The following is a 25,310-nucleotide window of genomic DNA, read 5'->3' as shown; positions in this document are numbered from 1 at the left end:
GAAATGGCGTCCCAATCCTCTTTTTTAGTAGTGAGGAGTTGGGGTAATACTTTGAGAATAAGACCTGGCAACGCCTTTATATCCTGGTGTATATCTCCCCCCGGTGCGCGATCACTTTCACGTGTTTCAAGAGTTGCCCAATTTAATTCAACAGCATCAACTACCCAGTTTTTCTCTCTCAATTTTTCATAAATTCCCGAGGGCAACAAATGTTTCAACATGATTGTCATATCTGCTAATGTGTATGTTCCCATCGTAAGGACATCCGCGAGTTCTTTAAAGAATCCTGCAGGATCCTTAGAATGGGATGGAACCATTTCCTTCATTTTCATAATTTCCATTTTAGTAAGGGGAGTATACACAAAAACCCTTTGTAAGGCATTTCCACCATCTATTCGTGGGTGTACCTCTCTAAGAGGAAAATGACGAAGTGTGTCTTTCTGTTGTAAATCATGGTGTCGTGACCGAAGAAGTGTTCGTGTTACTTCGTCATGATACTCCTGTCTAGCCTCAAGGAATATGTTAAAAAACAGAGTTGGGTCTTGTACGAATGTTAAGGACGTGCACTTAGACAATAAATCTTCGAGGGCCTTTTGATGGGGTCTAATTATTTTATTTAGCGTCATCAAGTGTTGGGTCATATATATACTGGCCAATCTACGTTGCGTAAGTGGGAGATTAGAAAATAACTGGGCAATGACATCTGGATTGTATATTTTTGGTTGTGAGGTCCACAGGGTGGTGGTACGAGCTAATTCCTGCTCCTCAACTGTTAAGGGAGGTTCCTGATCAAGGAACCATTCTAAGGCTTCCTCTGTTTCCTCATATAACTCTTCACTCGTTGGGACCTCGGGAAAAAAGGAAACAGTTGTGGGGGTAAATTTTTCTCCTTTTCCGAGGTCCCCACGAAGTGGACATTGCTTAGTAGGTCGTGAGGGACCCTCTTTGAATTTATGTTGTTGTTGTATCATAAGGCCCAATAAGGTACCTACTGCTCTATCTATCTCATCCTCTACCTCTTCGGTATTTTTATTAAGTTCATTAATAATGTCTGCTAATTTTGTAGGAATTTTCAAACCATTTGCCTGGAAGTATCGTGCAAAGAGAAGTGTCATGAAAGCATATATGTGCATTTTTTGTCTCTTATTTTACCCCTTCATAACTTCTGTATATGCGGTGGGATCTCCACCTCGTAACATATATTCAATCATACTGTCAATGGTACTGTGTACTGCAGGCATTTTTTCTATTTTAGTCCAACTATCAACTAACTGTTTTCCTTGTTCATCCAAAGCGGGATATCTTTTATATAATGGATCATGGGGACACTGCACTTTATCCTCCCCGCCCGCTGCTTCGTCCCCTCCCGCTGTCTCTACCAGAGAAAGACGTCGGGTGTGTTCTGAAAGGTTGTCAATTATAGCTGGGGGAAGTGTTACCGCTTGACCAGGTCCAGGATGGATGGGCCGCATATCAGAATACGGGGGTGGTACGTCCAATAAGTCTATGAGGGGTGCTTCTTCAAAATCTATAGGAGCGCTGGGAAGGAGACCATGTTTCGATTTAACCTGACCAGCAACCTCACATTTAGGTAACACCGGATACAGACCGCTCATATTTCCTTGTTTTTTTCTAATTATTTGGTCAAGAACTGTTTCCTTTCCTATCTGCAATAATTCGTCTGACTTCGCTTTTTCTGACATTTTCTGCGCTTTTTCGACTTTATTCTGAGCTTTCTCCTGTCTCCTATGGGCTTCTTTCCTCCACCATTCCACAGAATCTAATTGAGCCTGTCTCGCTTTCCTTTTGAACAACTGTTCCTCTACCTTAAGGACACTTTCTATATCGAAAGTCCCGCTGATGGGCCACCGATATTTTTCTTCCAACTTCTCAGTATATTCCACCCATAAGTCCAAAAAGACTATTGCCGACATGCCATGTTTATTATACATAAATCTAGCTGGCGTGTCCTTAGGTGGAAGAACCACCTCTTTTTCTAAAAACTTTTTATCCTTAGATTTAGTCTTAAATTTGGCAAACGACATTTTGTTACTAAATCTATACTTTTACCGTTTCCTTAATTGGAAAACGTCTTGATACTATTCAGTAATACTCACCGAACAGCAAATCCAGAATTTTCGATCGAATCCAGACGCTGCGCGTGTCAGGGGTCTCAGACGTCTCGGACTCCTCGGTTCCTCGATGTCGGGCTCGGTTATGGACCTCCCGCGTCTCTCACCGCCTCATATGTATGCCGGTCTCAGTCAATCCCCCGCATCTCCGAAGGAATTCGGTGGGAAATCCCCACCGGGTGCACCTGAAGTCCGTCAAGAGAGGAAACAGGGGAAAACACCGCGGCCGGCAAAAACCGGCGCGTGTAGAGAAGGGAAGGTCCCTGTTCGGGCGCCAGAAATGTGGTAAATAATTTATTTTACCTTATCTTATTTCATAATTTTCTAGTAATAGGTAAATGAGGAAGGAGACAGAGTCCGGGACGTGGAGTATAATCAAGGTTTATTTCAATAACTCGAGTTAAGGGAGAGCTCCCTCACCAAGCGGGTTAGGGAGTGATCTGCTCAACATTGCGCAGCTTGCAGCTTTTATACATTTCTTGCACAACACAAGCGAATAGCAATAATTCTGTAATTTTCCATCAAGCAAACTTTAGAAAAACACTTCTATGTGCGTCAGTGGAAATACGTAAAAATAGCATGCAGACAGAGAAATGTCAAAGCTGGGGTGTAGAATAGAGTGCGAGGGAAAAAAATAACAGGTGTAACTGTGTTCCAACCACAGGTTGTTCCGTCGAAGCGACCTTTTTCTCTCAGCAACGGCAGAATCGGCTTAACCACAGCTACGTGGGCGGCTCTCAGGTGTGACCTTTTTCTCTCAGCAACGGCAGAATCGGCTTAACCACAGCTACGTGGGCGGCTCACATCCTGCCCAAAGCGTATCATGCAAGGCAGTTTATCTCCAGCTGCACTCTCCAGAGTGTTAACAATAAGGTTTGTCAAGACATTCTCAAAATGGGTGCTTACTCTCAAAATGGATGCCTAGATGTCAAGGTACAGTGATTGCATGAGGGTGCGATATTTTACTTTTCCACACGTCAGAGACCTGGAATTCCAGTCCGCTGTGGCATTCTGGATGCCTGGGAGATATTCCGCTGAGACCGATCTTTGGTGATCCAGACAAAAATGTCAGAAATCTTTCGCTAGTTCCGCCAGAGCCCGAGACCTGGTGCCCCCCAGGCGGTTGATGTATTGAACCTCCGATACATTGTCCATCCGTAGGAGTACAACACAAGAGACCCTGTCCCGAGTCAGGGACTTGATCGCGAACGAACCCGCTAGGAGTTCCAAGCAATTGATATGCAGGTTGAGTTCCTTGCAAACTGGCATCCGACTCTATGACCAGATCGGGAGAAGAACCGAAGATGGCCCTGCCGTTCCAAGCCTCCATGTGGTCTAGCCACCATTGTATCTCCGTCCTGGCCTCCGAGTTGAGAGCGACTCTTTCGGAGTAAGTCAACCCCGACGAAGATGATGCGCTTTGAGGCGTTGGAGAGCCCTGTAGTGAAGTGGGCCTGGAAAAATGGCCTGAATCGATGAGGACAGTAAACCCACTACTCTGGCCAGTTGGCGGAGTGAGATTTTGTCCCTCCTCAATACAATCCTCAGTTCCTTCTTGATTTTCGTAATCTTCTGGAACGGAAGGCTCCGAGTGGCCGCCAGGGAGTCTATTAGGAAACTCAAAAATGTCATTGACTGGGATGGGATCAGATCGGACTTCTGGAAATTGATCACGAACCCCAGATCCTGCAACAAGGCAATAGTCATGTTCGCATTGGATATGAGATGAGTCCTGGACTGATCCATCAAAAGGATATCGTCCAGATAAATAATGAGGCGGAGACCCCGCGACCGGAGGAATTCCACCACTGGCTTGAGTAGCTTGGTAAAGCACCCAGGGGCCAAAGAGAGTCCGAAAGGGAGAGAAGTGACCTCGAAAATCTGTTGCTGCCATTGAAATTGCAGGAACCTGCGGTGAGGAGGGAAAATGGGGACCGCGAGGTACGCGTCCTTGAGATCTAGATGAACCATCCAGTCTCCCTGGAGTAAGATGTCCTGCAGGTGGTGAATAACCCCAATTTTGAAGTGGCGGTAGACCACCCACTCGTTGAAAGAACGAAGATTGATCACGGGTCGGAAACCTTTTGTCTTTCTTTTCGACAAGGAAAAGATTGCTGACGAAGCCCCGTGGATGGAGTAACGCAGGGCAAATAGCTCCTTTTAGTAACAACTCTTGAACCTCTGCGTCTATGAGGTTGGAGTCTGACTCTGAAAACATCATAGGTCTGGGGATCACTTCCTGCACCGGGGTCCCCCAGAACTCTATGTGGAAGCCTGAGACTGTTTGTAAGACCCATGCGTCTGAGGTAAGGCGCTCCCAGTTGCGTTTGAACAAACAAAGTCGCCCCCCCAGATCTCGAGGGAAAAAAGGGGTAATCCTTACCCGAGGTTCCTCCTGGGGCATTGGCTGCTGCGCGGGCTCCTCTGCCGGCTTTGCTTCTTCCTTTACCCCTGTTGGGGAAGAATGTCCCTTGGCGTCCGTCTCGCCAACCGAACTGTCGGACATTGGTTTCAGGGCCTTGGAGGAATTGGCGGGCGGAAGAGCGACCCCTTCCTCGTCCGGCCCCTCCAAAAACCTTCCCCGGGAAGATCTTATTTATTGAAGATTGAGCCTTATCAAGGGCCGAAAAAGTGGCCACGAACTACCCGAGCTCCTTGACGAAAGGGTCTCCAAAAAGATGACTCTGCGCCACCGCCCCTGCCTCCGAAGTTGACAGTTCCCCCAACTTGGGATCAATCTTGATAAGCAGGGAGCGGCGCCTCTCTGCTGATATAGCGCAGTTGGCATTGCCGAGAAGGCATAAAGCCCTCTGAGCCCAGCCTGCCACAACATCCGTCTGGAGGTGTGTATTTGACATTTTGGCCCGCTCGGCCAATTGAATTATTTGTGTCAGAGGCCCCACGACGTCCAAGAGCTTATCCTGGCACGCCCGCCAAGACCTATCGATCCCTTTCTTAGGGTCTTTCACGTACTTTCCGAAGAAGGTACACATTTTAGGGTCTATGTCAGGAGTAGAGGCCACTCTGTCAGGGAGAGTAGGGCAGGGGCACTCTGCCCTGAGGCACGCCCGAATCTCCTTATCCAAAGGTTGGCGAAGTTTACCCGCCACATAGTCTGCCACTTTCGGGTCCGGATGCCATTCAGACGAGCGGGGGTGGTAGATCCCCTCTGGCTCGAACATGTCGGAGTCCGACTCCCCCGGATCCCGAGATTCCGGGATAGAGGCCCCCGGGCGCCAAGGACAACCGGATTCCACCTCCTCCACCGAGGAGGAGTCCCCGTCAGAGTCCTCCACCATGCCCGCTGAAGACCCCACCAGGAGGTCTGATTTGGAGTGCCATTGGTCACCAGTAACCCCGGGCAAAGAGCCCTCCCGGTAGGGTAAACGCAAGTGAGTGCGAGCACTCTTACCGTGCAGCGCTGGAAAAACATCCGATTCCCCGAGGGGATCTGCTGCCCGCTTGTGTGATTTCCTGGGGGAAGCCCCTTGGGCGACCCCCGTCACCCCCGTCATGCCTGGCCCCTTTGAGACTTGTTCGGCCAATTGTGTCATGCTCTCCTTAAAAGGAGCGAGAGCCTGCGCAATGGCCTGAGATAGTACAACATCCACCCCAGGGGGAAGGATGCGTAGCGAAGGGGTCTCTGAGGACATGAGGGGAAATGAGTCAGAATCTTGGGCAGATTGCATAATGAGACAGTGGCAGAGACAGGAAAAAGTAAGTATGCACCCTAACCTTCAGGGGAAGCCCCCTCACACTCCTGTCGGAAATGAGGAAAGAGTTTAGTCCACAGAACAAGCAGGGAAAAAATCCCTGTATGTCTGTGGAGCGAGAGCGTCCTTCCCGCTCTGGGTCTAAACAACCCGAAGGTGTCGCGTGAGGGGGGGGAAAAAAGGATGTTAGGACAGTATAAAAAACTGCTAAGCTGCCCCACGCGTTGAAAAAATACAGCGCCGAGCGTGAAATGAAAATCGGGACGTGCGCCCTCTAGAGGGCCCGACAAGTCACCGCAGTGTGAAAGCGCTCGGGCTGAACAAAGCCTACCGCGCGTAGCAACAACGTTGCTACAACTAGACCTGAAATTGAAGGAATCAATATCAATGACGTGCGCGGTCAAAATATAAAATACACACACTACGTTTAAAAAAATAGCACAAAGGCAGGAAAGGCACTTATCTGCACCGTCGAGCAGTGAAGAAAGAGGGCAGATGACGTTTTGTTAGGCATTTATACCGTCGGTGTTAATGATGTTCATTGGACTGTGGTTGCCATGACGATGGTCTCATGGGAGTTGTGGTTCTATGTTTTTTCCGTGTTGAACTTTGAACCTGCTATTAATAAAAAGTGAAGAAAGAACTGCATAATCCTCGCCTCCGGTCCTGTTATAGAATTATTAAAGATGTGTCTGAAATCCATACTTTCCACTGGACATTGCTGTGATTAATAACTCACAATATTATTCTAAACTTCCATGATTAATTAGTCATGATCAGTCCGTACAAGAATGTACCTCTGTGACTCAAGCAACTATTGTGGCTAACCTTGAATATGAGCTCCATTCTCCATAGTAAAGATGCCTGAATTGTAACAAATTCCACAGAGCATATACACATTACTTGAGTGCTAAGCCAGATCCCTGTAAAATAGTCCCCTGTTTTTAACATCCCCACTTGGAAAACAGCTACCACCACCAGATGTTAGAAAAATAAATTACTAAACTGCCTACACAAATGGATGAAGGCACCTTTTCAACTGAATGTGTTGAAAAAATTAACCTGCTCGCTATGCATCTCACTCATTTTCATCTACTTTCGAATTGGGAATTGGAATGTCTTTGTTTCAGTGTTGGGCATTGGGGTGTACTACAAAGCTAGTGGGGGCGGGGGAGTTTCTGTCCATTCTTCCTCCTAAAACTTGTGAAATGAAATGGCACAGGAATAGAAGACAGCTTCCACTATAAACTAAAACACAGAAGGAGCAATCTATACAAAGACCTCATCCCTTGAGGCATTCTTCAGTACCTAAACAGGACTTGTGCGTTGTCAGCGTACCCACAGTAAATGCTATTTTGGCCACTGTATGTTTTTTTTCAATTTGAACAGTGTTGTTGCAGTAAGCAAACTTCTCAATATCACATACATCAATCACTTTTTGTTGTACTGCTCCTAAATCAAGTGCCTCACGTCACTCAACAACCAAGTATTACATCACGTATGGGTTATCTATTACAGTTGTATTTATAGTGACTGTAGGAAGTTGGCTCTGTATGTGCTATTTCAAAGTAAGGAATAGCATGCACAGAGTCCAAGGGTTCCCCTTAGAGGTAAAATAGTGGTAAAAATAGATAATACTAATGCTCTATTTCGTGGTAGTGTGGTCGAGCAGTAGGCTTATCCAAGGAGTAGTGTTAAGCATTTGTTGTACATACACATAGACAATAAATGAGGTACACACACTCAGAGACAAATCCAGCCAATAGGTTTTTATGTAGAAAAATATCTTTTCTTAGTTTATTTTAAGAACCACAGGTTCAAATTCTACATGTAATATCTCATTCGAAAGGTATTGCAGGTAAGTACTTTAGGAACTTCAAATCATCAAAATTGCATGTATACTTTTCAAGTTATTGACAAATAGCTGTTTTAAAAGTGGACACTTAGTGCAATTTTCACAGTTCCTAGGGGAGGTAAGTATTTGTTAGGTTAACCAGGTAAGTAAGACACTTACAGGGCTTAGTTCTTGGTCCAAGGTAGCCCACCGTTGGGGGTTCAGAGCAACCCCAAAGTCACCACACCAGCAGCTCAGGGCCGGTCAGGTGCAGAGTTCAAAGTGGTGCCCAAAACGCATAGGCTAGAATGGAGAGAAGGGGGTGCCCCGGTTCCGGTCTGCTTGCAGGTAAGTACCCGCGTCTTCGGAGGGCAGACCAGGGGGGTTTTGTAGGGCACCGGGGGGGACACGAGTCCACACAGAAATTTCACCCTCAGCGGCGCGGGGGCGGCCGGGTGCAGTGTAGAAACAAGCGTCGGGTTCGCAATGTTAGTCTATGAGAGATCTCGGGATCTCTTCAGCGCTGCAGGCAGGCAAGGGGGGGATTCCTCGGGGAAACCTCCACTTGGGCAAGGGAGAGGGACTCCTGGGGGTCACTTCTCCAGTGAAAGTTCGGTCCTTCAGGTCCTGGGGGCTGCGGGTGCAGGGTCTCTCCCAGGCGTCGGGACTTAGGATTCAAAGAGTCGCGGTCAGGGGAAGCCTCGGGATTCCCTCTGCAGGCGGCGCTGTGGGGGCTCAGGGGGGACAGGTTTTGTTACTCACAGTATCAGAGTAGTCCTGGGGTCCCTCCTGAGGTGTTGGATCTCCACCAGCCGAGTCGGGGTCGCCGGGTGCAGTGTTGCAAGTCTCACGCTTCTTGCGGGGAACTTGCAGGGTTCTTTCAAAGCTGCTGGAAACAAAGTTGCAGCCTTTCTTGGAGCAGGTCCGCTGTCCTCGGGAGTTTCTTGTCTTTTCGAAGCAGGGGCAGTCCTCAGAGGATGTCGAGGTCGCTGGTCCCTTTGGAAGGCGTCGCTGGAGCAGGATCTTTGGAAGGCAGGAGACAGGCCGGTGAGTTTCTGGAGCCAAGGCAGTTGTCGTCTTCTGGTCTTCCTCTGCAGGGGTTTTCAGCTAGGCAGTCCTTCTTCTTGTAGTTGCAGGAATCTAATTTCTTAGGTTCAGGGGAGCCCTTAAATACTAAATTTAAGGGCGTGTTTAGGTCTGGGGGGTTAGTAGCCAATGGCTACTAGCCCTGAGGGTGGGTACACCCTCTTTGTGCCTCCTCCCAAGGGGAGGGGGTCACATCCCTAATCCTATTGGGGGAATCCTCCATCTGCAAGATGGAGGATTTCTAAAAGTCAGAGTCACCTCAGCTCAGGACACCTTAGGGGCTGTCCTGACTGGCCAGTGACTCCTCCTTGTTTTTCTCATTATCTCTCCTGGACTTGCCGCCAAAAGTGGGGGCTGGGTCCAGGAGGCGGGCATCTCCACTAGCTGGAGTGTCCTGCTGGGTTGGCACAAAGGAGGTGAGCCTTTGAGGCTCACCGCCAGGTGTGACAATTCCTGCCTGGGGGAGGTGTTAGCATCTCCACCCAGTGCAGGCTTTGTTACTGGCCTTAGAGTGACAAAGGCACTCTCCCCATGGGGCCAGCAACATGTCTCGGTTTGTGGCAGGCTGCTAAAACTAGTCAGCCTACACAGATAGTCGGTTAAGTTTCAGGGGGCACCTCTAAGGTGCCCTCTGGGGTGTATTTTACAATAAAATGTACACTGGCATCAGTGTGCATTTATTGTGCTGAGAAGTTTGATACCAAGCTTCCCAGTTTTCAGTGTAGCCATTATGGTGCTGTGGAGTTCGTGTTTGACAGACTCCCAGACCATATACTCTTATGGCTACCCTGCACTTACAATGTCTAAGGTTTTGTTTAGACACTGTAGGGGTACCATGCTCATGCACTGGTACCCTCACCTATGGTATAGTGCACCCTGCCTTAGGGCTGTAAGGCCTGCTAGAGGGGTGTCTTACCTATACTGCATAGGCAGTGAGAGGCTGGCATGGCACCCTGAGGGGAGTGCCATGTCGACTTACTCATTTTGTTCTCACTAGCACACACAGGCTTGTAAGCAGTGTGTCTGTGCTGAGTGAGGGGTCTCTAGGGTGGCATAAGACATGCTGCAGCCCTTAGAGACCTTCCTTGGCATCAGGGCCCTTGGTACTAGAAGTACCAGTTACAAGGGACTTATCTGAGTGCCAGGGTGTGCCAATTGTGGATACAATGGTACATTTTAGGTGAAGGAACACTGGTGCTGGGGCCTGGTTAGCAGGGTCCCAGCACTCTTCTCAGTCAAGTCAGCATCAGTATCAGGCAAAAAGTGGGGGGTAACTGCAACAGGGAGCCATTTCTTTACACAAGCCCCCCCCAGCCCACAGGCCAGGAGACTCAGCCCAAGCTGGGAGAGTCTTCCTAGTCTGTCAGGCGAGGAAGAGTAGGAGAAATAGGCTGGTTAGTTGCAGGGCCTACTCTGCCTTACATCCTTCTGTTCAGGTCATTCCCTTTGGGGAACTGACCTACTTCCACAGTGATAGGACCTAGTCTGAATTGCCTCTTGTCTGCCTCTTCAATGTCTCCACCCATTCTTTCTGTTTTGGTCTTAGAGGTATCCACCTCTGCTAACCTTATCTTGGCCAGGGTTACCCCTAGCTTACCCAGAGAGGTTACCCAGAGCTGGAGTAACCCCACCATGACCAATAGGGTCAGGGGGCCTAACTTGCTATTTGGCATGGGGTCAGACCACCATGCTAAGGATAGTGCAGCCATAAAGGCTAACACCCAGCAGAGGCCACTGACAGCTGTCAGTGCCCAGAACCACACCTTTAGCTCTTCACCTAAAAGGGAAGGGGCTAAGTTACAGGCCTCTTTGGGTTCAGGTTGCCTGTCTGCTGTATTAGAGTGGGGGGTTACCACATCTTGTAGTAAACACCCTTCTTCCACTCTTTCTTCTGTTAGCTGAGGAGCCACCCACTCAGGTTTAACAGTTGCCTGACTAGCCAGGACTTCTTGTGGGTCAGGTTGGACTTTATCAGGGCCATTTTTGGAGTTCTCCCCTACTGGAGCAGAATCTCCTTGGCTTGCTGTAACCTTGGCTAAAGGTTGTCCACCCTTCCTACTCTGTTTTCTTTTCTTCTTCTTCTGGGGCCTGCTGGCATTTACTGCAGAGGCAGGACTTCCAGAATCCTTGGGAGAGGACTGGCACTGGACCAGTTCCTCTCTTGAGCTCTGACTAACCTCTGGGTAGTCATTTCCAAGGAGACAATCAAGGGGGAGGTCTGTACTGACTACTACCCTTCTCCAGCTAAGAGTGCCACCCACTTCTATGGGCACTAAAGCCACAGGCCTCTTAGTGACCCTGTCTAGGCTAACTCTTACCCTGGCAGTCTCACCTGGGATGTACTGGTTTGAGAGCACCAGCCTGTCATGCACAATAGTGTGACTGGCACAAGTGTCTCTCAGGGCAGTGGTTGGGATTCCATTCACCAGTAGGTGGTGGAAGTGTCTACTTCCCTCTGGAATCTCCAACTCACCTGTTGGGCCCTGTTTCCAGTTGAAGGCTAGGAAGACCTCCTCATCTGAGGAGTCATCTCCCATGGCTACACTGGTTACCCCAGGAATTTTGTTCTGGGGTTTGTTTTTGGGACAAGAAGTGTCCTTGGTGTGGTGCCCAGACTGTTTACAGTTGTGGCACCAGGCCTTAGTGGCATCCCAGTTCTTACCCTGGTACCCACCTTTGTTTTGGGTTGTGTCTTGGGGCCCACCCACCTGTTCTGGTTTTTGGGGGCCTACAGAGGACTCTTTTTCTTTGTTTCTAGTGTCACCCACTTTCTCCTGGGGAGTTTTTGTAACCCCTTTCTTTTGGTCACCCCCAGTGGAAGTTTTGGTTACCCTAGTCTTGACCCAGTGGTCTGCCTTCTTTCCCAATTCTTGGGGAGAAATTGGACCTAGGTCTACCAGATACTGATGCAACTTTTCATTGAAGCAGTTACTTAAAATGTGTTCTTTCATAAACAAATTATAAAGCCCAACATAGTCACACACTTCATTTCCAGTTAACCAACCATCTAGTGTTTTTACTGAGTAGTCTACAAAATCAACCCAGGTCTGGCTCGAGGATTTTTGAGCCCCCCTGAATCTAATTCTATACTCCTCAGTGGAGAATCCAAAGCCCTCAATCAGGGTACCCTTCATGAGGTCATAAGATTCTGCATCTTTTCCAGAGAGTGTGAGGAGTCTATCCCTACACTTTCCAGTGAACATTTCCCAAAGGAGAGCACCCCAGTGAGATCTGTTTACTTTTCTGGTTACACAAGCCCTCTCAAAAGCTGTGAACCATTTGGTGATGTCATCACCATCTTCATATTTTGTTACAATCCCTTTGGGGATTTTTAGGATGTCAGGAGAATCTCTGACCCTATTTAAGTTGCTGCCACCATCGATGGGACCTAGGCCCATCTCTTTTCTTTCCCTCTCTATGGCTAGGATCTGTCTTTCCAAAGCCAATCTTTTGGCCATCCTGGCTAACTGGATGTCCTCTTCACTGGGGCTATCCTCAGTGATTTCAGAGGTGTTGGTCTCTCCTGTGAGGGAACCAGCATCTCTGACTATTATTTTTGGAGTCAGGGTTTGAGGGACCCTGTTCTCCCTAGATAGGACTGGTAGGGGGGAATTTTCCTCCAAGTCACTATCCTCTTCCTCTGAGTTGCCACCCTCAGAGGGGTTGGCCTTTTCAAACTCTGCCAAAAGCTCCTGGAGTTGTATTTTGGTAGGTTTGGGGCCCATTGTTATTTTCTTTATTTTACAGAGTGACCTTAGCTCCCTCATCTTAAGATGGAGGTAAGGTGTGGTGTCGAGTTCCACCACAGTCACATCTGTGCTAGACATTTTGCTTCTAAAAGTTGGAATACTTTTTAAGAATCTACAACTGGTTCTAGAATCTAATTCAAACTTTTACAAACTTTTAAACTCTAAAAGAAATGCTAAACAGGATCTAACACAAGGCCCTAGCAGGTCTTTTAAGAATTTAGAAAACTTTTCAAATTGCAAAAATCAATTTCTAATGACAATTTTGGAATTTGTCGTGTGATCAGGTATTGGCTGAGTAGTCCAGCAAATGCAAAGTCTTGTACCCCACCGCTGATCCACCAATGTAGGAAGTTGGCTCTGTATGTGCTATTTCAAAGTAAGGAATAGCATGCACAGAGTCCAAGGGTTCCCCTTAGAGGTAAAATAGTGGTAAAAATAGATAATACTAATGCTCTATTTCGTGGTAGTGTGGTCGAGCAGTAGGCTTATCCAAGGAGTAGTGTTAAGCATTTGTTGTACATACACATAGACAATAAATGAGGTACACACACTCAGAGACAAATCCAGCCAATAGGTTTTTATGTAGAAAAATATCTTTTCTTAGTTTATTTTAAGAACCACAGGTTCAAATTCTACATGTAATATCTCATTCGAAAGGTATTGCAGGTAAGTACTTTAGGAACTTCAAATCATCAAAATTGCATGTATACTTTTCAAGTTATTGACAAATAGCTGTTTTAAAAGTGGACACTTAGTGCAATTTTCACAGTTCCTAGGGGAGGTAAGTATTTGTTAGGTTAACCAGGTAAGTAAGACACTTACAGGGCTTAGTTCTTGGTCCAAGGTAGCCCACCGTTGGGGGTTCAGAGCAACCCCAAAGTCACCACACCAGCAGCTCAGGGCCGGTCAGGTGCAGAGTTCAAAGTGGTGCCCAAAACGCATAGGCTAGAATGGAGAGAAGGGGGTGCCCCGGTTCCGGTCTGCTTGCAGGTAAGTACCCGCGTCTTCGGAGGGCAGACCAGGGGGGTTTTGTAGGGCACCGGGGGGGACACGAGTCCACACAGAAATTTCACCCTCAGCGGCGCGGGGGCGGCCGGGTGCAGTGTAGAAACAAGCGTCGGGTTCGCAATGTTAGTCTATGAGAGATCTCGGGATCTCTTCAGCGCTGCAGGCAGGCAAGGGGGGGATTCCTCGGGGAAACCTCCACTTGGGCAAGGGAGAGGGACTCCTGGGGGTCACTTCTCCAGTGAAAGTTCGGTCCTTCAGGTCCTGGGGGCTGCGGGTGCAGGGTCTCTCCCAGGCGTCGGGACTTAGGATTCAAAGAGTCGCGGTCAGGGGAAGCCTCGGGATTCCCTCTGCAGGCGGCGCTGTGGGGGCTCAGGGGGGACAGGTTTTGTTACTCACAGTATCAGAGTAGTCCTGGGGTCCCTCCTGAGGTGTTGGATCTCCACCAGCCGAGTCGGGGTCGCCGGGTGCAGTGTTGCAAGTCTCACGCTTCTTGCGGGGAACTTGCAGGGTTCTTTCAAAGCTGCTGGAAACAAAGTTGCAGCCTTTCTTGGAGCAGGTCCGCTGTCCTCGGGAGTTTCTTGTCTTTTCGAAGCAGGGGCAGTCCTCAGAGGATGTCGAGGTCGCTGGTCCCTTTGGAAGGCGTCGCTGGAGCAGGATCTTTGGAAGGCAGGAGACAGGCCGGTGAGTTTCTGGAGCCAAGGCAGTTGTCGTCTTCTGGTCTTCCTCTGCAGGGGTTTTCAGCTAGGCAGTCCTTCTTCTTGTAGTTGCAGGAATCTAATTTCTTAGGTTCAGGGGAGCCCTTAAATACTAAATTTAAGGGCGTGTTTAGGTCTGGGGGGTTAGTAGCCAATGGCTACTAGCCCTGAGGGTGGGTACACCCTCTTTGTGCCTCCTCCCAAGGGGAGGGGGTCACATCCCTAATCCTATTGGGGGAATCCTCCATCTGCAAGATGGAGGATTTCTAAAAGTCAGAGTCACCTCAGCTCAGGACACCTTAGGGGCTGTCCTGACTGGCCAGTGACTCCTCCTTGTTTTTCTCATTATCTCTCCTGGACTTGCCGCCAAAAGTGGGGGCTGGGTCCAGGAGGCGGGCATCTCCACTAGCTGGAGTGTCCTGCTGGGTTGGCACAAAGGAGGTGAGCCTTTGAGGCTCACCGCCAGGTGTGACAATTCCTGCCTGGGGGAGGTGTTAGCATCTCCACCCAGTGCAGGCTTTGTTACTGGCCTTAGAGTGACAAAGGCACTCTCCCCATGGGGCCAGCAACATGTCTCGGTTTGTGGCAGGCTGCTAAAACTAGTCAGCCTACACAGATAGTCGGTTAAGTTTCAGGGGGCACCTCTAAGGTGCCCTCTGGGGTGTATTTTACAATAAAATGTACACTGGCATCAGTGTGCATTTATTGTGCTGAGAAGTTTGATACCAAGCTTCCCAGTTTTCAGTGTAGCCATTATGGTGCTGTGGAGTTCGTGTTTGACAGACTCCCAGACCATATACTCTTATGGCTACCCTGCACTTACAATGTCTAAGGTTTTGTTTAGACACTGTAGGGGTACCATGCTCATGCACTGGTACCCTCACCTATGGTATAGTGCACCCTGCCTTAGGGCTGTAAGGCCTGCTAGAGGGGTGTCTTACCTATACTGCATAGGCAGTGAGAGGCTGGCATGGCACCCTGAGGGGAGTGCCATGTCGACTTACTCATTTTGTTCTCACTAGCACACACAGGCTTGTAAGCAGTGTGTCTGTGCTGAGTGAGGGGTCTCTAGGGTGGCATAAGACATGCTGCAGCCCTTAGAGACCTTCCTTGGCATCAGGGCCCTTGGTACTAGAAGTACCAGTTACAAGGGACTTATCTGAGTGCCAGGGTGTGCCAATTGTGGATACAATGGTACATTTTAGGTGAAGGAACACTGGTGCTGGGGCCTGGTTAGCAGGGTCCCAGCACTCTTCTCAGTCAAGTCAGCATCAGTATCAGGCAAAAAGTGGGGGGTAACTGCAACAGGGAGCCATTTCTTTACAGTGACGATTAATAATCACATTCCACTCTACATCATTAGTTTATGCCCCCTGAGCCTGCATGTGGAAAAGTATTCAAAGTAACTCTGTATTCAGATGGAGATTTTAGCCAGAAACATTAGGCTTGGGTTGTTTAGTGTACCTGTTTGGTCTCTTTGTGTACTATTGAAATCTATATGGCTTTCCCAGAACATTTCGGGCTATTTATGGGTGTAGAATCTGCACGGATATCTCTTTGCAGCCTAAAGTTATAATTACAAATGTGGAAATGTTTTTATTTTTTTGCCAGATGTGTTCAATATTAAGTGACATTTCTCAAATGGGCAAACTCAAATCGTGTAACGCTAACCAAGGAAAGATTACGCTGAATGACTGGTGTCAGGCAATACCAAATGCCTACGAGTTTTCTTAGTGGAATGTAGTTTGCACACACAGTTCTGTTATATTAGCATGGATCACCAAATTGTGGCAGAATCACTGTTTATGGTACAATGTTCATTTCATGATATAAAATCCAGGAATAAGACTAGGAAAGTATACAAACTTTTAATTCTAATTTTGAACGACCTCAAGAGTCCCTTAGTACAAGTTTGACCTTCCTTGCCCTTACTGGCTGGCTGGTAGAACATGCGGACAGATTTCTAGCAATTAGTTTCTAAAATGTGGTAATCCCCTTCAGTTCCACTCACAAAGAAAAATATACTTGCCCTGGCTTGAACCCTAACTTTGTTCCTCTGGGCATGGGTGTCCCAGGCATGTATCAGTTTTCTATACAGAATGCAGCCACACGTCCCTTTGGCCATATTCCTATGTACTCACGTGCCTCTGCTCAGCTAAGGGACCTCCAGTGGCTGTCTGTGGTGCAGCACATTCAATTCAATTTGAGCACTTTGCTTTGTCTATACAGCACTTTCACAATCGGGACCTCATTATCTGAGGCACTTGGCGACTCCCTACTGTCCTTCTAGATCCTTAAGGTCTGCTAGTTATAGAATGGTTCGGGTACCACGGATTTGCAGCACCAGACAGGGAGGGCAGGGTGTTCCTTTAGATATTTGGCACCAAAACTATGGAAATCCCTCTAACTCTACCCCCTCCTTAATCCCGAAAAAAATACTATTCGGCAACATCTGAACACAACACTGTTTTAATGGGCAGAGTTTGAGTTGTGAAGCTGATTTGCTTTCTAACCTACCACTCTAGGAAACCATATTTGGGTAGCCGTGCGCTATTTAAATCTCTAAAAAAAAGCAATAAATAGAAAACTAGGTTCAGGGTGCTAACAGGTGATAAACTGGGTGCAGTGCATTTTGGACCTCTAACCATTTTTAGAAATCACCTGCACGTGTAATGCCGATGTAGGCTACCTGCTCTTAAGTTGCTCCTTTGTGCTGTATGTAAAATTAGAACCATATGTTTTTAACATGTACACATCTTAAGGATTCTTTCTGTTGGTGACAAACCTCTCGAACGCTGATTTCCTGGCAAGGAGATCTCAATGAATGTGACTTTTATCAGATATTTAGGAATTTATTTTCCCAAACATGGTAATTTCATCCAGACTTCATCCAGTATTCCTACCAGTGGACCGATATATGTTTGTGTGCCCCACCAACGAGTGAGGTGCTGTTTGGATTTTTCCTAGGCCACTTGGAGGTGTATGTCTTAAAGGTTGCTACCCAACCTAAAGCTTTACCCCCAGACCATGCTCAATCAGTCTAAAAGTTAGGAATGTCTGAGACCCTGCAACAAAGATGGCCATTAAGTCAAGTACGTTGATTCATAACAGCAACTAAAATTACTTAATTCCCATGAAATGTGCAGGAGGCTTCTTGTGTGTCATCAAGAACGTGAATAGCTTGGAGGAGGGCGATGATCTAATGATTAACTACTCCTTCTGCAAGTTTGGCCACAAAAGATTGCGATGAGATTGGCAGTAGTTACTAAAGACCAAAGTGACCACTTCTTCAGTAGAGGAGTAACTAGTATTTGTTTCCAAAAAGTTGGAACCGTAGCCTGCTAAAAAGAGCAGTTAATGAGGTGCTAGAGTAGTGGCCACCAAATGGAAAATTTGGGTTAGGCATGAACCTAACAGAGTTCCTAATTTGATAGAAATTCGTAGATGAGGTCAGTAGAGTAGCCTGATAAGTAGAAAATTACTCTAAAGATATATTTGCAGGATCTGTAAGAGTGAAACTGTTACAATTAGATTACATCTTTAAAATGAAGAAAGTGATTCACACTCATTAAGTGAAGGCGTATCGGACTGGCAGGCAGAAGGATTAGTGAATTTGTTGATAATCCGAAGCACCTTGTTCGAGGAGTTGTTAGTTGCAGTTATCCAGGCTAAATGGAAGCACAGATGGGCTCTCTTTACTTTTTATGTTCGTCGGGAGCAGCTTCTTGCTAATGTTTTAGAAGCTCTCTTGAGATCAGCCATGGAGTCTGAATGTAATGATGTAATGGAGAAGAAGACAGAGAGCGAAGGCATCTGCATTTTCTAAACAAGGCTGAACACATCCGGGTGTTAAAGTTACTGACTGAATTTTCAACGTTGAAACGAAATTAATCAAGATGGAAGAAAAGGGATTCTGTATTCTTATTCTTAAATGAGCGTTTGCAGCTGACTCATGGCAGAGCTGAAACTACTGATTTAAGACCAGATAATATATGGTGAAAAGGATGCCACTGTGATCAGACCACATCATAGGAGAGTATGAAGGAAGATCAGGAAGATCAACAAGGTGAAGATCAGGTCAATTTGTCATCGTGAATGGGTAGAATGAACGACCCATTGGTTAAGCCCTGTGATTCGAGCAAGTCCAGAAATAATTGAGTTATTGTTTATTCTAGGTTGTCTACCTGGATGTTAAAGTCACTGAGAACTTAGGAGTTTTGAAGATTTGCTGGTTAAAGGAGTAGGAAAGTTGGCAATTTTAAGGCAAAAACTTTGGCCAATCCTAAGGGTCAATAAAAACTCTTGAATACATAGTAGATTCATCTGGAGATACAGAGAAGGAGAGACATTCGGCTTCATTAAAAGAGATTGTACTCGACAGGGATCGATGTAAATAATCTCAGAGTTGCCAGATCACTTCCTGATTTTACTGCATGGTCTGCATGTTCGATATTTTTTTGTTTTAGCTACAGCTAGATCTGGCATGTATGACTCTCTTATCCAAGCTTAAGTTAGGAACGAGCATTGGCAAGGCCAGGTGGTCTTGTTTTTAATGAGTCAACACATCCAGCGTTAGCGCATTAGAGCAAGACACACAGGAGGGAGCCTGCAGGAACAGACAGATAGGTCTGTAGTTGAAAACATGCCTCTCCTACAGTTCATACTATGTTAAATCTGTCCAGCGTTTCCATAGTATGTTGCAGAACAGACCTGATAGCTTGCAAAGACAGCAGCAAAACTGCATTTAGTAAAATATTTTGCCACCACCCATCTAAGTACCCCCTGGTAATTAATTGGGACTGCATTTCTTTCCATTGTTCTTTTGCCCACAATGCCTCCTCAGACAGGAACCATTTATAGGCAATCATCCTTGGCCCTGATCAAATGGGAACTGCCCAGCCCAGCCCTCTTGTACACAAGCAAACCCAGGCTGTTTTCTTCCTATTTGTTCCTCTTCAGTATAACATGAGCCACATGGCTCTGTGAGTAAAGGACCACATCATTGCATACCCGTCACACTTAAGGTGTCACACTGAAGAAAGCAAAATAACTGGTGGGTGAAATTCTTGAGTTAATCCTAGACACTGGTAATCACTCAGGAGGCTATATCTGAGGGCATCATTTGTTTGCCCACCATGCCACCTCAGACACCAACCAGCCATATTGTAATCAGTCTTGGTCTGGTCATCCCCAAACCGGTTTGGCTTACTTGAGTCTCTTCACTAGGGTGTCGCTTGAGTTCTATGGCACAGTGAACATGGGACCCATGTCATCAGTGACTGAGATTAATTACAGCATTCTCCTATCACTTTGTTTTGTTTTCCACTGTGGTAAAACTCTGCAGGCAGCCCATCCGATCGACTCAGAGGTCTTGCTACTTGCAATGTTCATAATGGCAGATCGCGGCTCTCATCTCAGCTAGAGCTGGGCCTCCAGTGTCTACTTTTGTTCTGATTATAGTTTTGGCAATCCTGCTGCGGGCAGATGGTCCCATAGTTGATCTCTGTGCATGGGGGGGTGGGGGCGGGGATGACTTGACGTACAAGTGGATCTAATATTTTATGAAAATATTAATTTTATTATGTGAATGGACTACCGTCCCATCCTCCTTCTATAATGCTGTAATGAGAAGCAGTTGAGTGTCCTCTCTTCCCACCAAGCAGGTAGATGACCCGCTTTGTTACTCTGGTAGTTTGATCAAGTTATCTACTCGTAATATTTGAGGAGATGTAAACTCTTTAGAAATGTTGTATAAGTAGCCACGCATCTTGTCTCTTATTTTTTAGCATTTGATTTGAAAATCCGCCCTACTTTCGAGACTTTGTAGCTCATTTTCAGTTTGGATCAACTCTCAGCCAAGCGCCTTTTGCACTGCGGTTCAATTAATTTAATCAAGGACAGTTATGGGGTCACAAATATGAAATTGGCATCAAAACGTTACAGGAACTGCATGGCTCTCTGACCAGGCCATCTATTGCCTGGGTCCTGCGGCATTGTTCAGGATGTAGCACTCTTTTGAGAAGCCACCGACCCAGCCACCGCAAATTTGAGCACCAGTCAAAATGTCATGGTACAAAAAATATACTCTTTATTCCTGTAATGCACTACTACTCACTGGACAAGCAAGGTAGCACCACTGCAAGTAGGGCTTGGTGCACTTGGCCCAGCTGCACCTTCTAATGGCGTTGCTGCTTCTCCACTGCCATCTCCTCCTAGCGTCACCTGTAGCACTCCAAACTGTGGCGGCGGCTGATATCCGGATCATATCAGCCTGCAGCAGATCTCGCCCGCCCATTCAGTCTCCACGCTTGCCACGAGCAGGATAGAAAACGAGATGGGACAAACTACGCAAAATTTCAACCTGTTGCAGCAGGGGGCTGACTAAGCCTACAGCAAATCCTGCAGTAGATATCACCCAACCACCATTGTTTTTGCAAGCATAGGGGCACCCACAACCGGGCACAGGATATGATTGTTATTCCAGCATTGGTGAAGCACACTCCAGGATCCTAGACACCCTCTCCATGTAAGCGGGTCTTAGTTAACTGTGCCCTGTCCCAGGCCTCTTCTGCATCTGAGTGATGTGTGTCCTAGATACTGAAGTATCAAGCCAGTTTAACCATTCTTGGCTTGGGGGTGTTGAGCGCTTTTCCATTGATCGGCTAGAGGAATCATGGGGTGACATTGGAGAATGGCTAACATCTCTCCAGCTGCACTGGGCACTGGATCCATGCTGGCCCTTCCTCCTTGTTGGTCTTGGATCTTCCATTGATCTCTGCAGCCTAATGCCCAGTCTCCCGAGAGTAAATGTGGTCAAGGGCTAGAAATGTCCCTGTAGAGGCTGGCCACCTCTGTGGCCCACATACCCCCAAGCGACCCACAAACCCACTGTGGGCCATCAGACACTCAGGTTGATATAGTTGATCTTTTATGTGCTGCCCAAGAGCTCAGTCCCATGGAGCCACGGCCATATCTGCCAACAGCCACTTTCCGGAGAGTACTGATGCACTGCAATCGCCACTGGTCCTTAGTCACCTGTCATGTCACCTGGTGAGCTGTCCAATTGCTTCTAAAAGCTTTGCCATACTAGAGCCCCTTAAGGCAATCTTTTCGAGTGAGCAGCCCATCCTGGAGTTGCAGTAGGCTTCATCTTGTGCGCTTGACCCAACTTGTATTGCATCCTTCACCCCCATCCCCATTCCCATTGAGTGCCCTTCCACACTGTTATACTATAGAAGCACCGGAGGGAGCATGCAGGGATCACAGCACCCAGTGCACAGTCTCACAAGTGATTGATGTTAGAGTGGAAGTGTAACCCCCAAAGCAGTTAACCTACTTCATGGGCTATTGATTTTACTTTCATTGGAAGTCTGTGTTCCAGATCTAGAAAAGCTGTATATAATGCACACATACTTGTATCAAAGGATGATTGAGCCTGGCAGTCCTGCATCTGACCTTGTGCTGTAGACACTGTTAGCGCTGAGGCATTGGTAGGCATCCAGTTGTTAGCGCTACAAGTCACATTACCTGGAGTCCTAGAACTGGGTGATAACCACCGCTGTAGTCCTTCCTGAATTCAAGCTATTGTTAAGCGCATGCCTTTAGCTTGTGCAATTTTCTGTTAAAATTCTGATTGATGCTTCTCCTATTCTTCGTAAATGATCATCCATTTTACCTCTGCCACTTTTAATCGCTTTAGAAGTAAATGGTAAATGCCTTACATTCGTCTAAAAACTCGATGCTAGGTATTGCCATATTTAATGCAGTCTGTTCTGTTTATTTCCAGGGGCCTTGGGTAAAGCTCCCAACAAGGTCACAGATGCACTCCCAGAAGTGGAACCGGAGGGGGCTGCTGCTATATCCGAAGATGAGGAAGACATCGAAGCCATGCAGTCCCGATTAGCTGCCCTGCGGAGCTAAGCAAGGGGTTGTGACCTGCCTGTACAGTGCTCGATTTGTTTTGCTTTTTGCAACAGAGTGGTAACTCTAAATATTAACCTTGCAAACGTTTTTTTGGAGTTACATATATTTTTTTGTCTAATGATATTTCATTATATTCGATTTTTTTCTGTTGGTTTGCTTTCTAAAATGGCAACTGTGTTGCTTTGCAAGATTGTAAATCACATATTCAAGAATACGTTCTGGATCGCCACTGTAAAATGCTGGTGTAGTAGCTATGCAATATGGTACCCCAACTGGAAGTTAGAAGTGGTGTCTACCCCTAACAGAAGCACCAGATCCCGAAACCAGATTCAGACTAGTTTACCAAAAAATGAAATGTGACCCACGAAAATTGATGCCACATTCTAATGCCTCTTCCACTGACTATAACCACATAACGGGTTTAGTTTTGCTGAACAGTTTTCTTTTTTTTCGCTTTTTAGCCTGTCGCCATACCAACATTTTTCACATTAGATATATCGTAGGAGCAAGTGTACTGGTCTTGGAAAATTACGTGAGACAACTTCTATTTTTAAACCTCGCACTCTTAATTATTTGTCTGTGGCTGGGATTATGTTTCCAAAAGCAGGGCAAGGATTTAGATTTTTGGAACATAACACACACTTAATTTTTTTTTTAAAACTCTTATTTTGTATTGCCTGGTTTCTGGGTTCTCCACAGTAAATATTGGAGGAAGCTGGTCGTATTTATTTTTCTAGCAAGATCTTATTACATGCACCTTTACCGTTGCCTAAAGTATGTGCAGATTTTTGCTGAAAAAAGACATTCACATTATTTAAAAAAAATGTTCTTAAGTCAAGTAAATATTTTCAAAACGTGCCCATTTAAACCTTCCCTGGAACTCCCTTTATGCTGGATGCCTTGTGTATATTGTCCTTGACTACACTACAACGGATTTTAAATAAAGTTGTGATTTAAATACATGTCTGTTTGCTCTGTTTTACTCTGAGAATGCAAAGTGTCCCAAGGAGGGCTGTTTTTAAAAGAAGTGAAATGAACCCTGTTCATCTTGCTGCCTAACTTAGTTCGTTAACTTTCCATCTATGAAATTAAAATGGTTTTCCCAAGTAGAAGTGTAATAGTTATTACACGGTTGGCTCTCACTGAAGACACTTTTCTGTTTTTTTCAAATTTTCTATACTAAAATCCTCCTTCATTGTCCTAAAAATAAGAGTGGCAAACTAATGTGTATGTGTTTAAGATGATGCTTGGAAAGGGCTAAAGTGTAATTGCAGGGAACAGTATCTGTGGAAGGGGATGGGGGATAAAGGACTGAAATTGACGGTAATGCCAGAACTCTAATCATACGCTCAACACAGCCCAAATATGCAGCTACTGGCTATTACGTTTTTCAGTAGCATATGTTACCTACCTGCCTGTTATACAATTATGGCTCACCGTGCTCCGCCCCAGAGTATGATCAATATGTCTAATGTCCTTATCTGCTTTTAGATGACTAGGATGCCCGGGTATTTTGATCCTCCAGCTCCCACTAAAATTAGATCATTTATATTCTGCATTTTCTTGCCTTACTTCCCATTGACTTAAATTTGGCTCCAAGCTTTGATTAAAGGCATTGCTGATTATTTTTTGTTGTATTGACAATTTAGGATCAAAAGGCTTAGCATGGCATAGTGTTTTTATAATGCAAATTATGACATCTACCTGGTGGAACAGAAAGTATTGTCCCCAGACGGGCAGCTGGTGTCTCACAGATGCTTCAAGAGGACCCTGCTTCATGGACCGCGTGCTGTCTGACAAAACGGTGTTCACAGTGTGCACATCTGGCCTTGTAAGCTGTCAACTAATAAACATCCTGTAGCCTAAACTAAGCTGTTACCAGCAACCCTTGAAACTGCACCTATTGATCTCCCCCACACCTCAGCCCTTCCTTTCTAAGTCATGTCCCTCTTACTAGCTCTGAGAAGCCACATTCGTAATGTGTGAGTTTTTCCACAGTCCCCTACAAGCACTAAGGCACACATTGTTTGGGTTAGGAGCTGAACCCTTCCCCTTCTTGTTTCTTGTATTATTGGACCCACACAGTCTTGGTCTAATAAAGAACTAGAATGATAACCTCTGTGACAGTTTATCTCTACAATGGCACTCTGCTGCTGTTCTAAACAGATTTAATACCCTTTACTTTCGTATGCACAAGGTTCAGATGTATCAAAATGTGGTCTCTTGTCTGGCGACCACCACTTAATTCGGATTCAGGCCCCACCACAGTACTAAGATCGCCATCTTTGCCACCACGGACGACATCCACATGATCATGGACAGGAGACACCACGCCCCTTATCCTACTGGATCTTTCTACAGCCTCCTGCACAGTCTCCCACCCCATCCTTATCCAACGACTACACAAAGCCAGCAACTAATATCCTACACTTAGATGGATTTGCTTCTTCCTGACAGGAACACACCTAATTAGGTAGGCTAGTTCGCTTCACCTTGGATGCCATCAACCTCATCTGCGGAGTTCCAAAAGTAATCTTTGGCAAAGACACTTCGCTCTGGGATTCCACTTGTTGGCCTGCCGCACCCCTCCTGGCAATGTGAAAGCTATTGACTTTGCCCGTGTTTAACATATGAATTGTTATTTCTAATATAGTATTTCTAATAGTCAACCTATATTGTCTTTAATTTACTCTAATTAAATTATTCAAATACAGTCGGCATGTATCTGCCATATATGCTCATTTTAAATGGCTCTCCATTGCAAGTAAATATATTTTAGCTGTAGCACTATTAGTAATATTATACCTCAGTCATGATTATAAAAATTGTATATATGCATTAGAATATTTAATATATCTATTATATATGGTTATAACCTCACTCCATAGCTGTTCCTCAAATTTGGAACTACTCACAAATAAAGTATCATACACAAAATGACAATGACAAAATGGCAATATTCACGAAAATTCCATGAGGCCATATGAAAACAAAACTCAAAAGGAAGTTGATCCAACAAATCTACTATTTCGTTGCACATAGAATTTGTCCATCATTTTATTTATATATATGTTCGATGGCATGTGTAGCTGCAGATACACATGCTGTGCACTGTTCCTGCGTTCCTGCCATCTAGTGTTGGGCTCTGAGTGTTACAAGTTGTTTTTCTT

The 25,310-nt window shown here is 46.1% G+C and overlaps 1 protein-coding gene across 2 annotated transcripts in view; it reads left to right on the top strand.

Annotated features, from left to right (window-relative positions):
* Window positions 1-23,102, top strand: part of LOC138250038 (charged multivesicular body protein 3) — a 331,776-nt gene extending 308,674 nt beyond the window's left edge. The window contains exon 6 of one of the 2 annotated variants that reach the window (XM_069204412.1): window positions 22,004-23,102. In XM_069204412.1, coding sequence (XP_069060513.1) covers window positions 22,004-22,137 — 134 coding nt within the window. In that variant the 3' untranslated portion in view covers window positions 22,138-23,102. The remainder of the gene's footprint in view (window positions 1-22,003) is intronic. The other variant, XM_069204420.1, reaches the window with a different exon arrangement.
* Window positions 23,103-25,310: the final 2,208 nt, after the last annotated feature.

Source organism: Pleurodeles waltl, chromosome 1_2 (assembly GCF_031143425.1).
Source record: "Pleurodeles waltl isolate 20211129_DDA chromosome 1_2, aPleWal1.hap1.20221129, whole genome shotgun sequence".
Classification (NCBI taxonomy): Eukaryota; Metazoa; Chordata; class Amphibia; order Caudata; family Salamandridae; genus Pleurodeles; species Pleurodeles waltl.
The sequence above is the reverse complement of the archived record's forward strand: the minus strand, read 5'-3'. Positions and strand labels throughout refer to the sequence as shown.